We start from the raw sequence: 23,335 nt of genomic DNA, 5'->3' as shown, positions 1-23,335 counted from the left end.
TTTGTCTGGTAATGTGGGTCTGTTCTGTGTCAGTCTGGCGTGTGTGTGTGTGTGTGTGTGTGTATGTGTTCATTAATATTCTGAACCAGTCGAGAATAATATGGGGTTCAGATTTTCCCTATATTTTTCTGTTCTATTCTTATGCCTCCCAATTGGTGTGGTTGTGGTCAAAAGAATCTGCATTTCGGCTAGCACTTGGCATGCTATTAGGAAAGTTATCAAAAGAAGGTTCAAGACATTAACAACATTAATTTCAAAGGCTGATATTCATGTTGTCAAGTTTTTGGCCAGTCATGGCAGAAAACTCAGGCAGGAGATTATGGCCACATTAGCAATAGGAATATTTTTCCTGAGTGCAGAGGAAAGTGCAGTTTAAGTTTTCCAAGTATATATTTCTGTAATTAAAGAATAAACTAGGGAGTGACCTCTATAAAATCTATATTTACACAGCATTGTTAAAGACAAAAGCGTAAAATGCTTAAAACTCACCTATTAAGTTTTTCATGTTTTTTAAAAGGCAATGTAATTCTAGCAATTAAACAGGCTTATTATTTATTTCCTTATCTTTATTATTATAGACAGTCTGCTTCTCCATCTGGCTTGGAATAAGAGTGATTTGGGCAGCTCTGGTTTACGACATCACACTTTTTAAAGCGAATAATATGAAATGCTATTTCACACTTCAGCAGCAGTATAAGGATTAAATTACTTTGCTAGAATTTTTTATTTTTTTTTACATTAACTTAAGATGAGTCATCAAAACTGTGAAAATATAGTGTTCTGTGGGGAAAAAAGGTAGACAACTCTGCTTTAAAAGTCTTCTTCCATATTTTAAGAGCCAGTTATTGTTTAAGTGGTTATCATCAGTATCAGTTAAGTATAAAGTGCATGTTTCAGATAAATAACTTATTTGAAGGTATTTGGAAATATACCTTCAAATATATTATTATTATTTTTCTGGTTCCAGTTCATTATAACTAGTCTTTACTTTGTATAATCATTTGAATACTTACAAGGTCTTTTATTTTTCCATTAAAACCTGAAACAAACCTGACTCCTCCAATGTTAAATGTTATTAAAATGAACTTTTATCAACACTATAAAAAAGTCACATCAACAGCTGACAGGAGGTTCGTTTGAATTTCCTGAAGATCATGGGAAGATGAAAAGTGTATTCTCTGTTTATGTTTCTTTCTTTACATTTTTTTATTGATATTGTCTAATGATATTGACTGATGACGTCACCTTGAAAGTATAACCCTGTTAACCAAACTCTATGTTGTATATACATCATTAATTAAAAAACATAATTAAATCATTAGAATGTCATTCGAATTTTCTAATGCTAAAATATAAAGTTTCATTTTCAAGACTTACAAAGGCTAAATGGAATATGGAATTATTTCAAACCCACATTTCCAGTAATGCCAAGCTACAGATGATGAAAACGACATGCCAGATTAAAGCATTTCCTCTAGACTAACTGTGATTTGAATAGGTTAGCACTGAGTACCGAACTTTTCCTTGACTGATTGTTGTTGTAGATGTGTTAGTGTGTCCCGTAAGGCCGGTCGAGCGTTTTCGTGACCTGCGGCCTGATGAACTGGCGGATTTGTTCAGCACCACGCAGAGAGTGGCCAACGCTGTAGAGAAACACTTCAGCGCCTCCTCCCTGACCATCGCCATCCAGGTAAACATTTCTCTCACACGCTTGCTTCAGAGTCTCACAATGAAGAAAGAGTGAACGGCATATTTGCTGATCCTTCAACCTTTTGTTCGTCACCAGCGGAAAGTCATTCAGGCCGGAACTGGCTCAATAAATGTTCTAATCTGGCCCACCTAATACATTTAGAATTGTGGACTGTGTTTCTCATGGACTGTGTAGATTCATGACACATAACTCCCAATAAAGTCCATTTCAGTTCCATGTTCCACTACAAAATGCGGTTAACTAACATTTTGTCTAGTGCAGTACGTGTATCGTGGCCCATTACATAAAATGAGTTTGCCACCCCTCCTTGTTCTACACTAATGCCATTATGGAACCACAATTTTTTTTTCTTTCTTTCACTTATCTTTTAGTCTACAATTGAGAATCCATCATTGATAATGGTCTAACTAATGGATTCTGTTACCATGGAAAAGGCATCCACACGAACAGCTTTAGCAAGGAAATGCTAAAGAAACATAGAAACTATATGCTACTATAAGCCATTTGTACTGTCTATTGTTCTTTTACATCTGTCTGTCTGTTCTTCAAGGGATTCTTAAAATACAATCTTAGTTATTTCACATGCATGGAGAACTAACAGGAGAATATCACCTGCTGGAATAATGTATTCACAAGTGCATCAGAGAGAGAGAGAGAGAGAGAGAGAGAGAGACAGAGATAGTACCTTCATTTTGCATAACCTTTGATATTTATGCTAATTCCAGATGGTTTCTCTCCCGCTGTGCTGTGCAGCCTGACAAAAGAAAATCATTTCACTTATCTGACGAAAGGCTATAATCAATATTCCTTCACTCAAAAGCAGTGCGACGAGATTGGAGATTAGATGTGTCTGCTTTCAGCAGATTGTCCCAGGCTGCACGGTACCCACAGTTCCCAATAAAAAAAGAAAGGTTCCATGCTGGAGTTCTTTTATTTTCCTGTAAAAACAAAAAGGTACGGGAAATGAAAAGAATCAAAAGTGTTTGCTATGCCCCCGTGGAGGCTGTTTCTCAGATTTACATCACAATCTCGGTAACCCTGTGGTTAAGGTTCTGTGCTAGTCATTTGAAGTTTGTGGGCTCTAAACCTTGAGGGTTCATTAGATAGTTCACCATAGGGTTTCTATATGGTTCTGCATGGAAACTGTAAGAGTTCCCCCAGATGAACAAATCTAAGAGCCCTTAAAGGGGTAGATGGGTTTTTTTTTTAATTAAAGTACAGCTCTACGCTCTTAGAAAAAGTTTCCTCAAGGGTTCTTTGGATAGCTGACTAAAGTGTTTATATTTGTTCTAGGGTTCTACATGGAACCTTTCTCATTTCCCTCAAAGGAACAAATAAAAAATGGTTGTTAATGGATTGTTTCTATTGAAACGCAGCTAGGTTCATTAAGGGTTGTTTGGATAGCTCACCCTTGGGTCTCTGCTTCTATTTCTTCAAGGGTTCTAACTGCTCCCAGAGGGGACAATTGAAAGAGCCTGTAAGGGTGGTTGGTGGAACCTTTGTTTAATCAACATGTAGCACTAAACTCCTTCAGGGTTTGTTCTATAGCTCACCAAAGGGTCAAAGGGTTTCTGCTTGTTCTAGGGCTCTACACCGAACCTTTAATAGTTCCTCCACAGGGACAAACCAAAGAGCCCTTATGGGTGGTTAATGGAACTTAAAGTCCAGATGTACACTTTTTGAAAAAAAAGTTACTCAAGGATTCTTTGGATAGCTTGCCAAAGGCTTCTGTTTGTTCTAGAGTTCTACGTGGAACCTTTATCAGTTCCTCTAGCATGACAAACCAAAGAGCTTTAAGGGTGGTTGATGGATGATTTTTAAGAGTGAAAAATCAAAGAGCCCTTTGGTGAGCAGTCCAAAGAATGGGACTTATTATTATTATTAGTAGTAGTAGTAGTAGTAGTAGTAGTAGTAGTAAAGTGCAGCTTTACACTCTTAGAAAACAATATTCTTTGGATAGCTCACCAAAGAGTTTCTATTTCTCTTTGTTCCAGGGTTCTACATGGAACCTTTAAGAGTTCCCTCAGAGAGGCAAACCAAACAGCCCTTAAGGATGATTGACATATTTTTTTTTATTGAAGTTCAGCGCTACAGTCTTTGAAGAAAGGTTCCTCAAGGGTTCTTAATAGTTAATGGTTCTTAGACTTTTAAAGGAGACCTCCTCATTTCCCTAGTTCGAAACCATAAAACCTTAAAGGGTGATATATTAAACTTTTTTTCCTTTTTAAGAATGCATGCTTACTTTAGATTATATTAGGTTGCCTTAGAGAAAACTATTGGCCAAGTGAGTGTGCTTTATAAAAAAGTTTCAATCTGGAACCCTCTGGAGGACCCTTTGAACCCATAACTATCTGAAGGACCCTTGAAGAAATGTAAATAGTAAGATTCTGATAACATATTTATCACAGCACACATGATACCATATAGAGCATATGTTTGAGATCAATGGTGTTTTCAATTAATATTCTATTAAGGTACAGGATTTATACACCTTGATAATCTATATGCATTAGGATTACAAGTGTGTCGCCAAGTTTCATCCCCAGCTGAGGTTCTTTTTTCCAAGCAAAATCTTGGACCAGCCCTGGCCCATTGAGATTAAGTTTTAGAGACAAGTTTGTCATACGTATTCACATTTTTGAATCACAAATCATTTTTCACAGATCCACAATTCAAAATCCTAAGTGTTCTCACAACTTTTCAAGAACTTGTGACAATCCCTTAATTGTCAAATATGTGAGAAGTAGATAGAAAGGTAAAACCTCACTTCAAAATTCATGAGGTGCCACAGCGGTGACATGATTCATTAGAAATTAAAATGCTGCTGAATTATTGACTGGGATACTTCAGAATTCCAAACCATTCCTAATTATCGGCTTCTGTTCCCAACAGGACGGACCCGAGGCTGGACAGACGGTGAAGGTAAAGGCATAATAATGCACCACTTTTAAATTTATCATGAGGTCTCACGGATGCTTAACTTGTATTAAATAGTAATTGTTTTTCATTTGCGGGCCCCAAATCCGTGGAGTGCGTCAATTTTTAATGGAGCTATTTTAAAATGCTTTGTCTATATCTTTATGGGTGAAGGTTAGAATGACAGACTGAGACAGTAAGAGTTTTGGATGAAAGTTTTTGCCAGAGTCCTACATTTTTCATACATCTGCCTGGTTGCGCTGTTACAACTTAAAAAATTGAATTCTAATTCTTTGCATTCAAGAGTACAACTACATGCTTTTTGGTACTCGTTGGTACTGATACCGATACCGAATTGATTATTCTACTTAGAATGAAGTAATCAGGGGCCTGTTATTTAGCTCTGTTTATGTCTTCCCAGTTCAAATAGTGGCCATGAAAAGCACCAACGTGTGTTCATGCACTTCATCTTCACGCACAGGCTACAAGGCTCCTTCTTTATAATGTTGGCTAATTGATTTTAAATGAAGTGCATTAGCTAGCTATTTGTGACCTTGGATTGAGTAGGTTTACAGTAGAGCATTTTCACTTGTTTCGGAAACCCCCGTTATCTAAAGCTGATAGTGGCTGATCGTCAAGAACAATATACTGGGTAGGAGCTGTACATTTCACTCTCCTAGCATTGTCTGTAGACATTTTGCCTCATCTAGTTTGTTGCAGCGTTGGTTGCATCCATGTTGATGCTGTCACAGAGCACAATTTGCAGCCTGCTCTGCTCTGATTGCCATCATTAATGTGATATGTCCATATCATCCATATCATGTCATTTCATGTCATCTGTCATTAGCGCAATAACGTACACCAGGTTTACGGCACATATTATCACATGGTATCAGACGTTGGTATCCGAGCATTTGCTTTGCTGAACACACTGTTGGGCCAATACCTGATACCACTTTAAGTGTCTACGCATCCTAAGTAAGCATATGGTCCATTAAAAATATAGCGCCTTAATCCTATATACAGCTCAGTATGGAGTTCATTCAAATCCAACATGACGCTTCCAAATTTTAAAAATTAGGCCCATTTCTTTGTTAAGAACATGAGCTGATGGAAAAAAAAACAGGTAGCTTGCTGATTGCAATGAAGAAGGGTTCGATTCGGATCTTAATTTTGCACAGAAAGGCAATTGTGGCCTTGCCCTGCAGCGTTAACACACAGGTGTTAATATTCAGACTTTGATTAGCCTGATCAGCTGTGATTAGGGTTGCAGTGTAACTCGGCAGGAGTGTAGATCACCGTGGGTAGCTTTAGTATCGTTTAAAATTTAAATGAACCACATCATACTGGGTCACTGAGTCTTTCTTAGGTCATCAGTATGATTATTTCCTGAGGATTTTCCCTAATTTGATGCAGGTTGCTAGACAAATTTCCGTGATGAATGGACAATAATTGCATAGGCTATTTTTAAAAAGTTTAATTTTTAAAATGTATTTTATTTTTTTATAATCAGTACATTAGGATTAGGCTTGTAGTGATTACTTGAAACATTCACAGCCCAAGTTCATGGAATAAGTTGAGCAAATTTGTGTATTTTCCCCTGTTCTCACCCTTCCCGATGCTAATTTTCCTACTGAATGGCATTAACATTGTTGTCCCTAATGTGCACATACTCATTTTTACTGCATATGAAAGTTTATTAATTATACATTTACAGCAGTTGCGCTGTGAGAACTGCCTGTAGCCTGAAGTGGGGAGTCATATTGAAATGTTAATGGTGTAATTCGAAGAGAAGTTGTAAAGCCAGGGAACCCAGAGGAGGCCCCATAATCCCAATGACTCTAATCAGACCCGCGGCCACAGGATCTGCCATTTCCAACTCATCAAATCGAGAACGAAATATCTGCAGTATTACATAAAAAGCATAACATAGAACTTCTTTTTTTTGGGGGGGGGGAGCTACACCCTTCCAATTCATGTCTCAGAAGGCACAAGATTCAAAGTCACTTTCCCTGCAAATGAGTTAAATCCACACAGGATCCGGTAAAATCCTTCAGTAAACGTGGCCTGATCCGATTATGAGGTATCCAGCAGCACGTCCGTTGTGCATTACATTTTCATGTGCTCTTGGTTCCTAAGCTACATGAGCATTGCGTCAAAGCCTTTACCATCAAGAGGCTTTCAAATAAGCGCCAGTGGCCTCTTTAGATAGAAAGCAGCTCTTTTAGATAATGAAAAAGATGCAGCAGTGGTTCATGGATCAGAAGCCCATATCTGATGGGTCATAGCTGTGTCATCTTTATAATCATGTTTATTATTAGATACAAATGGTTCAAATCGATTCCTATGTTGGAGTGCTTGGTGCCCACATTACAGAATTCAGGAATTGCCCATGAGAAAGCAGGCATTTTTTATTAGTATGATTTAAAGACCCTTTGGACGCTGGTCCCATACCATTAAAACAGCTTCGCCTGGTCCAACATCACCTGGTCTTCAACTGCTTGTGGCCCTCTTAGCTTCAGATTCCTTTTCTTAGCTGATGGGAGTGGAATCTGTTATTGGCTTTTGTTATTGTAGCCCATTCACCTCAAGGATTGGCCTGTTGTGCTTTCTGAGATGCTTTTCTTCTGACCACAGTTGTAAAGAGTGGTTATTTGAGTTACTGTAGCCTTCCTGTCAACTCGAACCAGTCTGGCCATTCTCTTCTGACCTCTGTCCTCAACAAAGCATTTCCACCCACAGAGCTGCCGCTCACTGGACGTTTTTTTTTGTTTTCCTCACCGTTCTGTAGAAACTCTAAAAACTGCTGTGTGTGAAAATCCCAGGGGATCAGTAGTTTCTGAAGTACTCATACAGACGTAGACACTTGACGTTATGCCATTCCATCACAGGACTGGCAAATCACATCAATAATGTGATGGTAAAGCATTATTGGACCCAAAAAAATTGTAAGGCACATTTATGAGTCTGATGTGTGTTTTTTTATTTAGCAGCAATAAACATAGGAAAATAGACTGCTTGTGAATCTCTTTATATTCACAATTTAGCCCAAAAGGCAAAGGTAATGAAAGAAAAGAAAAGACAGAAAAGCAAAAAAAAAATATTTACTTCTGCTTAATGGAGGGGTTTGGGAGTGCTTGGTTTTCAGTGTTTTCTTTTTTTGACACAGTTGTTAATGTTGCTTTTGCTCCCTCTCGTCTCATCTCTTTCGTATTCATTAGCCCCGCAGTACATGCTGGTAGCATCAATCCTCCCCGGTGGAGAAAAACAGCCCTGCGGTCATAGCATTAACAGCAAGGCGCAAGTTCCTCCGTGCTGCCGAACCCCGCATACTCAATCACCACCTCTAATGGCTGTGGTGTCCTAAAATGGAGTTTTGACTTATTGGTTGGCCTGGAAGTTCTGCGGAATGGTCGGAAGTTTGCGTTGGAGTTGTTCTAGGTGGTAGGTGAGGAGTTAACTGGTCCATGAGCCATCTGCTGCCTTGGGAGACCGATTCTTGAAATCGTGTTAAGAAAAAAATAAATAAAAGTGAATTATTAATAAACACAGTTATGCTGTTTTCAGAAGTGAGCTCGATGGGAGTGAAAATATGAGAATACGCGCTCAAAAAACACCTCTGGCGGACCTCCTTTTAATCTTTATTTTTATTGCCAATTTAGCAATGGCCAATTTCTCAGCTGCTGTGAGTGTGAGATGAGATGATATAGGTTGTCAATACAAACAAGGTTAAATTGAAATAGATTTCAGATGGAATTTTCCACTCGAATGGATGAACCGTGGCCCGGACCGAGAAACGTGCATCCATTCTCAGGGCGGCCTGCCAAATAATCTGCGGTCCTGATGCAATTTTGTGTTCTATCTTTTGATCTTTTCGCTGTGGGACGACGGCCATCTTTAGGCTGTGTGTAAGCCTTAATGGAGAGGACTCCATTAATGTTCTCCATGCTTCTTAAGTAAGCAGGTAGAGTAATCTCCATATTTTATAAACTCATTTTCAACATGGACTTATTCTAAATTAGACTCCTGCCCGGTCCTTTTATGAAAACAGATTATCTTGTGCACGTAGCACACCTGCTATGTTAAGTGCACTCGCACCATTTGTCACCGGTGTTATTGCAATCAGGTGCTGGGAGTTTAAAAAAAGAGGGCGTGATTGAATAAAAAAGCCACACTCTATAGAAATGAATGTATTCTTACTAACTTCCCAGCCTGAAGCTACATGAGGACTGAAGAGTGTTCTAAGTATTCATATGGTAAAATTGGGTTTCCTCATTCTCCATCTAGCAGAAAGAAAGCGGGGGAACGACTCAGGAATTTAGTCATTTGTCTTCCTTAGGAGGGTCATTTATCTTGCTTCTAGAGCATGATGGTCTGGAGTACATTAAAAAAATGCCTGAATATATACATCATTGCCAACATAACCCAGTTGCGTGTATATGAAGTAGTCAGATCAATGGCTCTCTGTTCATAATGGATCCCTAACATATTTATCTTGATGTGCGGAAAAGGTCATAGCAGTGCACGTGCTTCTTGCTTCGTCTCCGAGTGTCTATAGCTAAAGGATTATTCAGATGTTGTTTGGAGTGGTACTTGTTACATGCTGGACATCTATCGAACCTACTTCACACACACTCCAATTAACATTATTACCCCTCCTAGCCCTGGATGTATATATTTGGTGAAGAGTGCTTGAGATGGTTCTTTAGCTAAACCCCTTTTAATGTGCAATTGGTCTGCGTTTGTAATTGAGACACTTCCTGATAAACCTGATGTGTCTTTTCTATAATTGAGGTCGCTACCTTCACAAAGCACAGGATGTAGGAAAGAACATTTCATCCCTTCTTTCAATGCATCCGTATCTTTCTTTTTCATCTCATACATATCACACTGTTAAAATTGATTTATTTTAAACTATTTCTTATGATTCTGTCATAAATGTATCGTTTTCTATACAGTAATACCCTGGGTTTAAAAGAAAAATAAGAGGATTGAAAAAAATCTGATTCAAGTTCATTACCATGTACTGTGCTATCCATCGTTACCATTATGTTTAAATGAAACCCGAGCGCTCCAAACAAATCAGATGAAAATTAATTAGCCTGCATTTCTTGTGCTGGGATACCCGGTGTTGCCATTATGTTTAAAAGAAAATTGAGCACACAAAATAAATCAGATCTAAATTAATCATCCTGCAATTAGCCCGCTTGATTGAAGCTTGCGTAATATGCGTGACTGGCAGATCTCACCAGAGGCCACGTAAATATTAGTTCTGCAGCGATCGTGTAGGTCCTCACATCCATTCGTGTGTCTTTGTGCAAAGAGCAATTCAGAGCATATGCTAACCAGCGTGAAGTAAAATGGTCCCATCAAACCACAAAGCAAGATGAATCTCTTGGTAAATTACGCACCGCTTTCGGAACCAGGCTCGCAGAAGGCTCTGGGAAAAAAAATGTAAAAAAAAAAAAATTCCTCTTTCTCTAATTAGGAGTTCTGGCTGCAAGACTCTGTCGCTTTCACCCCCTGTCTTAATAGGAGCACAGCTGTTCATGACAAAATACATTTGTCTGGCTGTCTGACTAGATTTAACCTAAACAGTATAAATGGCGGAGCAGCCATTTTGCTCATTTGTCCTGAGTCAGGAGCTAATTAATAGGCATCTGTTTTAATTATGAACTTTACAAACCTTTTATGTTGAGAATAACTAGTTTCACGTTGCACACTTTTGTCATTAGGAGATCAGGCCCAGGGAAGTTTGAGATGGTTTTTAATGAAGGACAATAGCAAACTTCTTGGAAAAAAAGCAAAAAAAACCACCAACATTACTGAGTACCTGTACCTGTACCTGCGTCACGGTTCTTCTCTTAACGTGAAAGAGTAACAGACAGGCGGAGGAGTAACTGACGAACGTGAACGTACGAAGACCTTTAGAGAAAAGTCTCACAAAACTCACGTGAATAATCACATGATTACAATCTGAATTTTAAACTCTACACACGTCTTTCACACAGATTTCACACATGAACTGTTCTAATGTAGAGCACTATGCGTGTTGTTTTCACAAAATAAAAATAAATAATGGAAAATAATGTGGAAAATTAATTGTGTGAAACAAATTGAAAACACACGCACTGTTCGCATCGCATTGTTGATTAATTTATTTTTACGTGATTTTTTTTTTTCTTACATGATTAATTTTTTATGTTAATTTTTCACATTATTCAGTTTTCACATTTTTTGTGGTTTTATTTTTCCAAATGAGATTTTTTTTCATATATTTTCACATGTTAATTTTTCACCTGATTAGTTTATTTTCACCGATTAATTTTTTACATGATTTATTTTTCACGTTAATGTTTCACAAGATTAGTTTGTTTTCACCTGTTAATTTATTAATGATTTGTTTATTTTCATATCTTTTTATGTTATTCATTTATTTTCACCTATTCATTTTTACATGGTTTGTTTGTTAGTATGTTATTTTTTTTACATGATATATTTATTTTCATTTATATTTGTTATTTTTTTTTTTATCATTTGCATATTTTCACATGTTATTTTTAACGATTCATTTATTTTCATGTTTTCGCATGTAGGGCACGTGGTTTTATTTGGTTCCATATTATTCCCATGATGTCACGTAGATGTGCTTGAATATACGTACATGTGCAATTTCAGGGCATAAAACTAATGCTTACAACTAACAATACAGTAAACACTAAACTCTACACAACAAACTCTATTATAGTGCTAAACTCTAATGGTCCTGAGGAGTAGTATGAGCGTGTAAAGTGACTTGTGCATGTGGATTTTGTAAACATTACATCTCTCCAGGATCGTAGAGCGTTACCCAAGCACATCTTCAGACATGCAGGAAAAGCTTGACTCCTCAAAACAAATGCAAATTGGGCCGTGACGCACGTTAAACGCCTGACCTTTCCACAGCTCCTGTTTTTTTTTTTTTGTCTGAGTCACGCTGATAAAATTAGAAATGGGATATCAAGAGGAAACCTGCATGCGCTTTATACCAAACGAGCATCCAGGTAGGATGGGAAAGGTCGGATACATGATATTTATTGTTCCATGAGGCACAACCTGAGCCGATCACAATGCTATCTGTGCTATAATACAGAAAACTAAATGAGATCACAAGAACACACATACACAGTTTCATGGCCTCATTTTAGATCAGGCATACACGAGGCTGTAGTTAGCCTTGGATGCAGTCTGTTAGCCTTTAGCCCAAAGTTTTGACTCTCCCCAGCTTTTCTAAGTCCATTATAAAATGACTTCTTCCTAAACAAAAGCTGCTCACTGTATTTTTCTTCAACGTTTCCTCAAGGTAGACAAATTTAATAATACAGTCATTATGCAAATGGTCTCATTACCACATGGCAACAAGGCAGATGCCTGCAAACACGTTATGTTGTTTGTAAGATTTATAAACAGTTATTTGCCGAGCCACGCGCTGTTTATCAAAGCATTCTAATGAAAAATGAATAAAAAGCCCAGCGGTGTGGTTATTATACCCTGGATGGGTGCAGGATAGCATGACGAGGAGCTTTGATGATACATGGAGGATATTATTTGCTTGGATTTATGATGAACTCCTGATGTGTCCACTGATGATACTTAATAAATGTGTCCGAAAACTCAAATTTGTCGCAAGTGGGATACAGAACGGCACGTCCTCACTCAACACCGGATCAGAGTGAAAAAATAAATTATAAAAATTGTAGGAAACTTACAAAAATGGCATGAAAACCACTTTTACCATGAACAAATCCTAAGTCAAGAAATATTCAAAATGAAAATGTCCCCTTGATAGACCAGTGATACATGACCTTCACGACACATGGTGTGTACTGTTATAGGAATATAATCAACGATGGCATGGTGTGATGTTACCAGAGTTACCTTGACCACCCCAAAGTTGAGTATTTTCCAATGAAAGTACATCCTGAAGTGTTTATAATTCTTATACCACAGCAAATGTGATACTTTTTTATCTGTTTATGATTACATTTAATGTTGTGGAATGTCTGTAAGATAAGATACAGTAGTTCCTGTTATCATTTATGTTAGAGAAGCTATAAACTCTAATTCACTCACCAGCCTCTCTGTTTTTTCTCTCTCTCTCTCTCTCTCTCTCTCTCTCTTAAAATGATTTTAAAAAATGCAGATTTTCATGTTACCTAGAAACCAGAAAGCTCAACTCGGTCTGTCCTGAAGACTTTCCCATGGTGGAAAACTATCTGTTACAAACCACTGACACTGGAGACTCCTTCCATAATTGTTAAATAAACATCTCCTCACAGAAAACATCACTATATCAATGATTATATGCTTTTATTTGTTAATTAACAACAAGTTGTTTGTTTATTATTAAGATTTGATTATGTTGAGCATCCACCTTACAAATCCCTGTAAATTAGCTGTTACTATAGAAATGACATTGTATTAGAGCAAACATCTTCGAACCAATCAGATTTGAGAATTCAACAGCACTGCAAGAGATAGAACCTTGAAGCTATAGTCACGATATTTATATAACTCCTGAATTCCTGATATCAGCTTGCCCTTGTGTTTTTAGATCTTGCCCATTAGTCATAGTCACCGATTCTGTTTCACAGAGGCGTGTCGTGTTTTTTTCTCTTAATTGCAAACTATCACTGATTGCAAATGTATTGGGAACGGGTGATTTATACGGGCCCCTGTGGATGCCCTTTTCCTTCTTTCACTTGAAGGGAACTTCATCAACAACAATAACAAAAAAAAAAAAAAAACAGCAACACAAAAATAAACACTACTCCATTTCTGAATAATGGAATAAACACAACACGGTAAGTTTTGTTTAATTAAAAATGAGCCAGTTGTGCAGGGACTCAAAACAGAGGGGGAAAAAAATCCTTGACTAATGTACACCCAAGGAGAGCGGAGTTTCACAAAACACCCGTACAGATGGTCGAATTTGTGACAGCATATTACAGCGGGGAGCTGCAAAGGACGTCTGACAAAGTCAATTTAAGTTTTAAAACAGTTTAAAAAAAAACCCACATGTGAAAATCTCTGAGGTTTACCAGATATACGCTTGGCAGAATTTACTGTAGCCCTCTTGTGAGCAGAGAAAATAAATATTTGCCGCAGCAAAATCAGCACAGCCCCATGCCAGATTGCGAATTAATTAAGTATTGTATCTGTGCAGATATTGTGCTTGGTAGAGCGTGGCTGAGAGAAGTGATTGTGATGAAAGCTCTTCCTGTTTTGTTTTGTCGTACTTGTAGCATGTGCACGTCCACGTGCTACCGAGGAAGCCTGGAGACTTTGAGAGGAACGACAGCATCTACGATGAGGTAATGTGCTAATATACTGATGACAAGCTTACACCTTTTTTTTCAGGGGAAAGTTGGAAAATTGTACTCTTTTACGTTTGATAGAGAAAGATCTCTATACTACAATGCAAATAATAGTATACGGAATTAGATAAATAAACACGCTACTCCAGAGTTAATGTCCTGATATACTGTATTTGTGAAGCATCAGTCTTTAACATTAAGATGAAAGCTGCTGGATGTAAGATTTGTGCATTTGTGGTATAGGGAGCCCCTGCTGGTAGAAACACACTATTACAACCTCCATTCCAAAGAACTTTCATAACATAGCTTCTTCACTGCACAATGTTAATCTGATGCATGTCAGTACACATACAAGGACTATTCAAGGTTTCAAAACCCTAATACTACACCGTAAATCCATTGTTCTTAAAGTGGAGTCTGCGATTTTCTAATTTGGTTACGCTAGTGGAAATCACAATCCACCATTGATGGCTATAAATAACATCAACTAAAATCTAATGGCAGTTTTAATATAAAAAAAGAGTTCTGGTTCTGAAAAAACTCTCAGGCTCAAAAACTAGCCAAAATATTATTAATATCATTTAAATAATGTGTCTTTTTTTTAATAATCTGCTTATAAAGTAAATCAGCACAGAGGCACCTGTGATTTTAGAATTATTTATTTAAATACAAAAGGTTTAACAAAGTGCCTCCTTGTCATTATCAGTATTACAGAAGTGCTCTAAAAATGCACTGTGACATGACTGCCACTGTTTAATGAGTATAAGCTTAAAAAAAGCAAACATTTCCTTTAACAACAGCTTGGGTTTAAGCTAGCAAGCTAAAATTGCTCTGTCGCTCTGATCTCCAACCTGGATTGTCGATACCATAGTGTAACTGTGCGTTTTCGGTGAGATCAGAACACAACACAGAGGTAACAGTGCCATATGAGCTAGCCGGTTAATGTTAGCTAGCTATCCGAAACAGTGCTACAGCTCTAAGGCGGTTGGTAGTGAGCTAGCTGGCTAACTTTATCTGGATAGCTAGCTAAAAGACAAAAGACTCTCCTGGTCGCTTTTGGTGTGTGTATTTTTATTACCTGTATTTGATCTGTATTGTGTATTTGAAACATTCCACAAGTCACATGTTGAACGGGAAGTTGCACCATCCCAATTTCCTGAAGATCATGAGAAGAAGAAGATAAGTTCTCGCATTCGTTTTTCCTTTATTTTCAATGATATTGCAGAAAATTAGTTTTCTTAGATTCAATGTTAAAAATTATTATTATTATTCTTATTATTATTATTATTTCATTTTAGTGTCTCAGATGCTAGTGAGGTAGGTAACATTAATAAAGAGTGACCGTTTTCTTTGTGAAAATTAAGTAGAACATGTGCTATCAGTATATACTGCAAATATGTTTTTTTTTTTTAAAAAAACTTTTTCAACATCTTATCACAAGTTCCACCCACGTTTTATGGTCATACATTCATTTAGAATCTGTCCAAACAGGGGCTTCTTCCAGCCAGCCTGGGGCTTCACATTGTTGCTCTGGATCCTACTATGATAAACTGCTGCCACGTTTCATGCACTATTCTCATAAATACTAATCTGGGTCATGCAAGCGAGAGGACACTCATAAACATCGGCGATGCGCCAACGTGCTGTGCGTCCTCAGGCTAGCTGTAAATACAGCAGGTAGCCACAACACCACTTTTTACTTCTTATTACAGTCTCCTGTCCGGATATTTGCAAATGTATCACGATGACAAACCCACACAGAAATACCTTCAGGGATTTAGAGTTCCATCCCTTTTCTGATATATATTCCGCTTGCTTTATTTTTTTCCCATTTGTTGTACTGTGACATTTTAAATGTGCAATCATCACTGCTAGAGCGACTAAATAAATAACAGCCACTACAGGATATTCTAATGACCACTCCGGATAGAAAGCAGCCTGCGTTTATTAATACCGCAAAGTGCTTTGGGGGGGAAAAAAACAGAATAAAATAAATATGCTTGGTTTGTGAGAGCAGTCAAGAAATGGTTTATGTGTCTATAAATAATTGCTAAAGGCCTTTCTGCTGCATGTCATGGTGCTAAATGTCGTGTACTCACACCTTTAAGCAGCAGAAGTGTTCAGCTAGCTGTTACTCTTGAGGATGACTAGAGGAAGCTGCAATTCTTTTGTTTCCGTCTTTCTTTTTGCATGTGCTGTAATTGACGTGTGGAGGCGTAGTGCAGGAGCAGGAGGTTTGACCATTATATTTGAAGGCCTAGTGAGTGGTGTTTAGGTGAAGTAGCATTCAGAAACCTACTCTGTGTGGATGAATGCATCAGTTTTTACTTTTTTTTGGTTTTGTTTCTCAAAAGCCTTACATAGCCGGTCAAAATTGCTGGGTCAATTTAGATTACCCGTGGAAGACACAATAGAAATTGATCTGTACATCATATTCACTGTCTTCACTTACAGTTTGCCTTTGTTTGTAGGTTTTTTTTTTTAGTTTATCTCAGATTATTTTCTATAAAACAAGATCTTGGTGGGTGGAAACTGTTGTATACATCTGCTGTATCAAAGATAGTCGAGCAAAGCACAAAGAGAGCTGCTAGACTCGATGCTAGATGACTATATGTTGTTGACTCTCAACTGCCTATTATGGAGTTCCTCTAAAATTCAAGAGATAATAGCCTATAGCATAAGTAAAGTGTGATGTAATTTTGTTTGAGGCTCTGTCATTATTAAGGTCGTCCTGCGCCACCAGAATCTGTGGTGATGAGCTGCTGCTGGTGTATGGAATTGAGAGAAATGAAAAATGGACCTAATGTGAGAAAAATTCACCTCACATTTTCCCATTCATTCGGTTTTCTTGTCTTTACTTTCTCTCTCTGTCTCTCTATGACGTTTTATCTGTCTGTCCTGTTCCCCCTTTTCTCTCTCAGATATGCAGTTCTTTGTTTATACTTTCCTTCTCTCCCTTTGTCTCAGGCTGTCTGTGAACCTTTCTCCATCTCTTTGACTTTCTCTTTGCCTCTCTCACCTCCAGCTCTGCCAACATCTCTCTTTGTCTCCCTCTCACACGTGCACAATCACACTTTCTCCCTCATCTGTCTTTCTCCCCCACAGCCAGCCCAAACCATCCGATCACAGGCCTCATCTCTGCTGCAGCTGATCCAGCCTTCACTCTAAGGCTGTTTATCCTCAAAGCATTAGGCGGTGGCCTTGCGAGTGCCATTTTCTTTGTCACTTCAGTTAGACGATGTGACATTCGGCACAGTGTGGTCATAAAGCGACTGACAGTGTCTCTCTGAAACACACTGGTTCTAGCTGTAGCTTTTGTGCTTTCGCCCGCTCTGATGTCAAAGATGGCTTTTCCAATTTTCCTCGCTGTGTCACCTTGACGAAGAAGCAGCTGTCATTGTGTATCGTCCTTGTTTTGTGTCACTTTTTCTTTTCTTCCTTCTCATTCTTTGAATTGTGGAGGGAAGAGGAAAAACTTTCCTTTTCATTAAACCTCCGGAAGATGACTAATGGAATAGGAAAGAGCAGCGATTTTCGTCTTTCCTCCGACGGTAATTCAATAAGTCAGGGAGAGCATGTGCACTAAAGGATGACACCGGTGCAGTGAAAAGCCTTGAGCGACTCAAGCGTTCATGCGTAGGAACAATGTCAGCAATTAACGCTTTGTATTTGTCTCTTATTACTCCAAGTCCTGGCTTCTTGTCCCTAATGCACTAACTGGCTATTAGCCAGTATGGCTGCTGATGTGTTTAAAAGGAAAGGGACACTCGTTTTAAGAGAGAATGGTGATAATCAAAGAAAGTGTGGCATTATTGAGTTCTTTCTGCCCCTCAAATTGTCTTCAAGAGCACCTCTCATTACCGCCTCCGAGCTATAAAGCACAACAACTCTCATTTAAAACCATTTTATTGGTTATAAATGTAGAAAAATGAGGAGATATATTGTGTTACGGGGGCCTTCCATGTTAGTAGGGCATGAACAAGATGTTAATAGTTACACAGACCACTGCAAAATGATCTGTGCAGAGCTACTAGAGGGATAATCAATTTTGTTTCCCTCTAACTAATGAGCTAACCAGAGTGTTCAGTAACCTTAGCTTAAAAAAAAAAAAAAGTTATTAATAAAGAACGAAGAAGTCTGGCGAAAGCAGTTTGGCATTACTTCATTACTTTATTCTAACAGTCAGGTTCATGCTTTATCGTTTTTACATAATGAATCACTAATGCTCTATCTATCTATCTATCTATCTATCTATCTGTCTGTCTATCAGGGGTGTAACACAATGACACTGTCTTTATCTGTTTAGTGCTCCAAACATTGTATTCCAAAACCAAAGTAGGTGTGGTCTACACAGGAAGGAGTTCTTTCTTTCTTTCTTTTTTCTTTCTTTTTTGCTTGCTTGCTTTTTTCTTGCTGAGAATGACCCCATCACTGTCAGTTTCATCTCTCAAGTTGATAATTGTTCTAAACTAGGCGCGCGTGCTGTTTTTTAAAATTGATTGATTGATTGATTGATTGATTGATTGTATCTGCCCGTGACCCTTACCAAGGATGACCCAGTCACTAAGTATGAACATAAGGAGAAGCTGCGGATCTGGAACCTATTCCGGGAACACTGGCCATGAGGTGGGAATACACTCTGGATGGGATACTACTCCACTGCATAGAGAAGCTTTCTAAAAAAAAAAAAAAAAAAAGTGCCTATTTGTATCTGTATTTAATGTGCTCTATTCTATGTGTATTAGCTGATCTATCTATCTATCTATCTATCTATCTATCTATCTATCTATCTCTGCATCCATCCATCCAAATTGCCCTTTTAGGTTTCTTACCATTAGAAAATCAGGCATATGGCAATCCCTTTGTTACAGCAACCAAGAAAAAAGAGTCAGTTCCTTACAGTGCTTAGCTACTTGGAAAAACAGTCTTAAATTTGATGCTGAGTTTCACTGTAATATCAGTTTCATAGCAGCATTTCAAAGTTTATTGAAGGGTTTAGTGATATCGCGTGAGTACAATTCCTAATCCCAGTCATATAGTTTTTATTTTTCCAATCATATCCTATTGTTCTCACTTTACTTCCTAAATCATGTTGGGTGTGCCCGGGATGAGATGCACTGATTACAGAAAGACAGCCAAAGTCGTAAGCACTTTTCAAGCAGGATCCATTGTTATTGCAAGCTCACCAGTTTAGGCTTGTTAATTGGTGTTGGCACCAACCTCAGGCTCACTGAAGGAAATCATGATGGACACAGCAGACATGCAAAAATGCCAAGAGATTTTTATTTTTTTTTTTGCCTGCATCAGCTCGGAACGACTGGCTTTGATTATATCTCTCGTTTCCTACACCAGGTCAGGGTGTCCGGAACGAGTCTCCGAGGGCTTGTTGAATTAATTCCGCATATTTTGTTCTCAGATTATGTCCTCTCATTTCTCTATCTGTCTATCCGATCGATAAATCCTCTCCAACCTCGCCTCAGTTACCCAGAAGTCTCCATTTATATGTCCAGGTCCCGTGACAGTGAAATCAAGCTCCTCTTGCTTTCTTGCTCAACCCTGATGCCAATTGATAGCCGTGTTCATTAGATCTTTATCAATGACTTCGGCCACAAGCTACGGAGATACCGAGCTGGGAGTGAATGTATTCCGCGGATCCACCCGGTTGTTTTGCGGAGCATGATTTATCTCCGGTCTCTTCTTCCCTTTGTGGCAGCGTTATTAGAGAACATGAAGAGGGAGAGGGCAATGTAATGAGAAATATCATTGTCTCCTCATGTTCCTCCCTTCGCCGACAGTGTACAATCCATCTCCCTGACACTCACCTAGTTAACGTTTTTATCAGTGGGCCAGGAATTTCAGCCCTTTCCTCGAGGTGGGACTGGAGGCCCTTTGCTAATAGTTTAGATAAAGACAAAGAATCAACGGTGTTGGACTTATTTCTTTGTAAATGATGCCTTGGAAGTGCTTCCTGACTCTGGTTACTGCTCAGCCATGAGGCTGTCGATCAGGAACGAAGCCAAATGAAGAAGATTTTGCTCGATTTCCTGTCACAGGCAAGAATTTTAACCTAGCTAAAAGACTGCCTTCTTACTGTGTATGTGTGTATTAACTGCTAAATGTGGTTCATTCCCACCCTGTGTTAAAGTTTTAGCAGTTAAGTAATGCAAAGCCATGGTTTTCATAGTGGTACAGTAAGATTAAATTTCACAGTGCATGGCCTGAGGGAAGGTGCATGAAACCTGCTACAGTACAGTAAATGCGTACCTTATTTTCTGCATGGTGAGCATTTTCTTCTTCAAGCGTTCTTCTCCAATGTTTAGTAATCATTTTCCAATTTGTACTGTTTGGTAGCAGTATGGTATGGGAAGGAATAATCCATCCTAAACACTGTGTATATTAAACTTTATACTTAACATGTTGGCTTCAGTGGCATCCAAAATGTATTTTGTAATAAGGTTTTGGTTTAAGCTTCTTTCATTAGTCTATTTTCCCCTTGGTAAACACTTTCCTACATTACCCAGAATGCTATTTGTCTACCTGTGGATAGTGGTGACGGTGGGATTTAGCACTTGTTTCATCTCTACCTAAAGAGAGTGATGCAGCAGGGCTTTAGTCCTTTATTCTCTGCTCAATAAGGTCAACTTTCCTGCCAATACCTCTGTCAACGCCATCACGTTCGTCATCTCTTAGATCGCTAAATTTCACCACTACTTCTCTATTATATTTTGTATTAATAAGACATTAAACATCGCTGGAACATCGGCCCTTTATGTTTGAGATTTTTAAACATTATTAAACACCATCGTAAGTGTGCTAGCAACAATGTCCCTGTGTGACATCAGTGCAGCAGACAAGCACAAACTTTGCACAGGAATAACAAAAAACACAACAAAGCAACCAACAGATTAACACCTGTATCGCTAAACACATGACAAATATTCAAATATAAAGAAAAAAGGCTTCCTTTAAAGCTAATAATGTATTTGTGTGTATGTACATTGTGACTATCATGCATATCATGTACACCAGCTACACATTTACTTATTTATTACAAGGTATTTAGCTGTACTGCAAAATAAAGTGTTACTGACTGTTTCACTCTGGATTACAGTGATGATCAGTACTCATGACAGTCTTGGCGTTCGTCCTTCTCCGTTTTCATAGCCATCCTGATTTAGTAAAGAACACCAAACTGTAGCCTTCTATGAACTTGTTTTGACTGAAGATTTGTCACCAGTCCAAGCTGAGAAGTGTAATGACATTGCTTTGCTGTATATTATTGATTACCTCATGGATGCCGTGTCATTTTGAATATCAATCTCTGTGAAACACCGTTTTTTTTCTCTTCTCTCATCCATTTCCAAAGCTTTTCTTGTTCAAACAGCTTGACCCTGAGGGTCAGTCAAACTCATGAATGTGTTTTGGCAAAAAGAAAATCTGACAGCGTTTCCCGTAAGCTTCTACACGTCTGCTGAACTAATTTAGCCAAGGTCATGGAAAGGTCATCAAACTCCCTCTTCAATTTTCCAATGAATTCCAGTTGAGAATGTTTCCAAATGCAAATTGGGATAGAGCATGTAGAGAGCCAGTGGGAGATTGTCCAGTAAACCAGGCACTCTGTGTGCATGCGTGTGTGTGGATAGTGTGTCATTTATTTGGCTATTTGAGAACTAGCTAGGTGTAGAAATGTAAGAGATCATTTCTTTTGCACGGTATTAGAGTGCTTGTGCATCGGCATTTGCTTGGAATAGTAATCAGTTTCGGTGAATTAAGTCATAAATTGAAGTTCTTGAAGACTTTTGAATTAAAATCTTGGGCGTTGCTCTGCCTTCTTGTTTAATTTTCAGTCTCTTCTCATAAGTATGAGGATCAAAAGACTTCTAAAATCAGGCCAACATTAGCAGTAGGCCATTTCATGCCAAAAAAACCCAGCTAAGCTGCTAGATGAAGGAAGTGACAGCTAGCTAGCTAGACTTATTAACAACAAATTTCAGAAATGAATGCAAATAATCAAACAGAACATTATACTTTATAATATTTTTATTTACAATATTTAGAAAGTACACCTACAGCAGGCTCCGAGTGACTCCACCTGGTGCTGATATGTTTAAGTTTGACATGTTCATTCTGGATTTACTGATGGTTATGAGGTGGTTACGAGGTTCCGCCCCTTTTTAGAGGCCCACCAATCTTCATAAGAAGAAGCCATGCATCCAGGCAGGACAAACGAAGAGCGCACTGTCCAATAAACATCAAGATGTTCTTTTTTTCGATGCAAAACGCACCCATCCACACTCCATTCATTCCTAGTGAAGACGTGTGTCTGTCTTTAACTCAAATTAAATGACATTTCATTTAATGACATTAAATGACTTTGTTGTCCAATAACACTATGTAACAATTTTTTTTTTTTTGGTCCTGGGTAGTAAGTGTTATTTCCTAATTGCTTATACTGCAAAAGTATAGAAAATGGTTATTATTCCCATCAAACTTTGCTTTTGTGACCAGGACACTGGTATTTTGAAAACAAGCAAATTTGCGTGTTTAAATTCACGTAAAGTTAGAAAAAAAAGGTAACTTTCAAAATATGTTTTTTTTTTCTGACTTTATGTGAACAAAAAGACACAAATTCACCCATTTTCTCAATGAAAATAGGTAAATTTCAAAATACCAATATCGCGATCCCTGGATTCCACCCACATTTGTCGGCCATGCTATAAAATAGCACTTGATGCAGCACGTCCAATTTTTACACACTGAAAACGCACCCATCCACCCTTTAATTTTCCATACTTTAATGAAGTAGCCTAACATTAAACACATAACTGACTGAACTAGTCATTAAAACAATTACTCTTACAATTTAATTTGTGGGTCTGTAATAAACAGGACACACAACTTAATGTGAAAGGGAAATACAAAATTGAGGTCATGGCCTCGTAGTGTTTTTATTGTACATTTCCATACATTTTAGAGTTTTAGAATTAATGAATTGTGTGAACATGTCTTGGATAATTGCCTCTAAAGAAAACATCCCTACAGTTTAATGGACAACAACACCAAGCAACTTGTCATTTTGTGGCTAACTTTTTGAAATAATAATACTTTAATTAATAAGGTGAACAATTTTATTAAATGTTATCTATCTACAATATGTATTAAATATTACTTTCAAATGCCATTCCACAATAAACTGTCTTTTATCTTTTATTTTGTAAATTTCAATACATCTTAGGTTTGTATACTTCTAGAATAGTTTTATGTGTTTTTGATTATTTTGTATGCTTAAATAAATTATAAATGCTCACATAATTCATTTTTGTCAAAAAAAAAAAAAAAAAAAGAAAAGCCA

The 23,335-nt window shown here is 37.9% G+C and overlaps 1 protein-coding gene across 3 annotated transcripts in view; it reads left to right on the top strand.

The window, feature by feature from the left end:
- Positions 1-23,335, top strand: part of fhit (fragile histidine triad diadenosine triphosphatase) — a 246,872-nt gene that overhangs the window by 196,965 nt on the left and 26,572 nt on the right. For 2 of the 3 annotated variants that reach the window (XM_034314082.2, XM_053226915.1), the window contains 3 exons: positions 1,545-1,690; positions 4,604-4,633; positions 13,912-13,980. In XM_034314082.2, coding sequence (XP_034169973.1) covers positions 1,545-1,690; positions 4,604-4,633; positions 13,912-13,980 — 245 coding nt within the window. The remainder of the gene's footprint in view (positions 1-1,544; positions 1,691-4,603; positions 4,634-13,911; positions 13,981-23,335) is intronic. The other variant, XM_053226916.1, reaches the window with a different exon arrangement.

The sequence above is a fragment of the Pangasianodon hypophthalmus genome, chromosome 20 (assembly GCF_027358585.1).
Source record: "Pangasianodon hypophthalmus isolate fPanHyp1 chromosome 20, fPanHyp1.pri, whole genome shotgun sequence".
Lineage (NCBI taxonomy): Eukaryota > Metazoa > Chordata > Actinopteri > Siluriformes > Pangasiidae > Pangasianodon > Pangasianodon hypophthalmus.
Note: the sequence above shows the minus strand (reverse complement) of the source record. Positions and strands in the feature narration are given on the sequence as shown.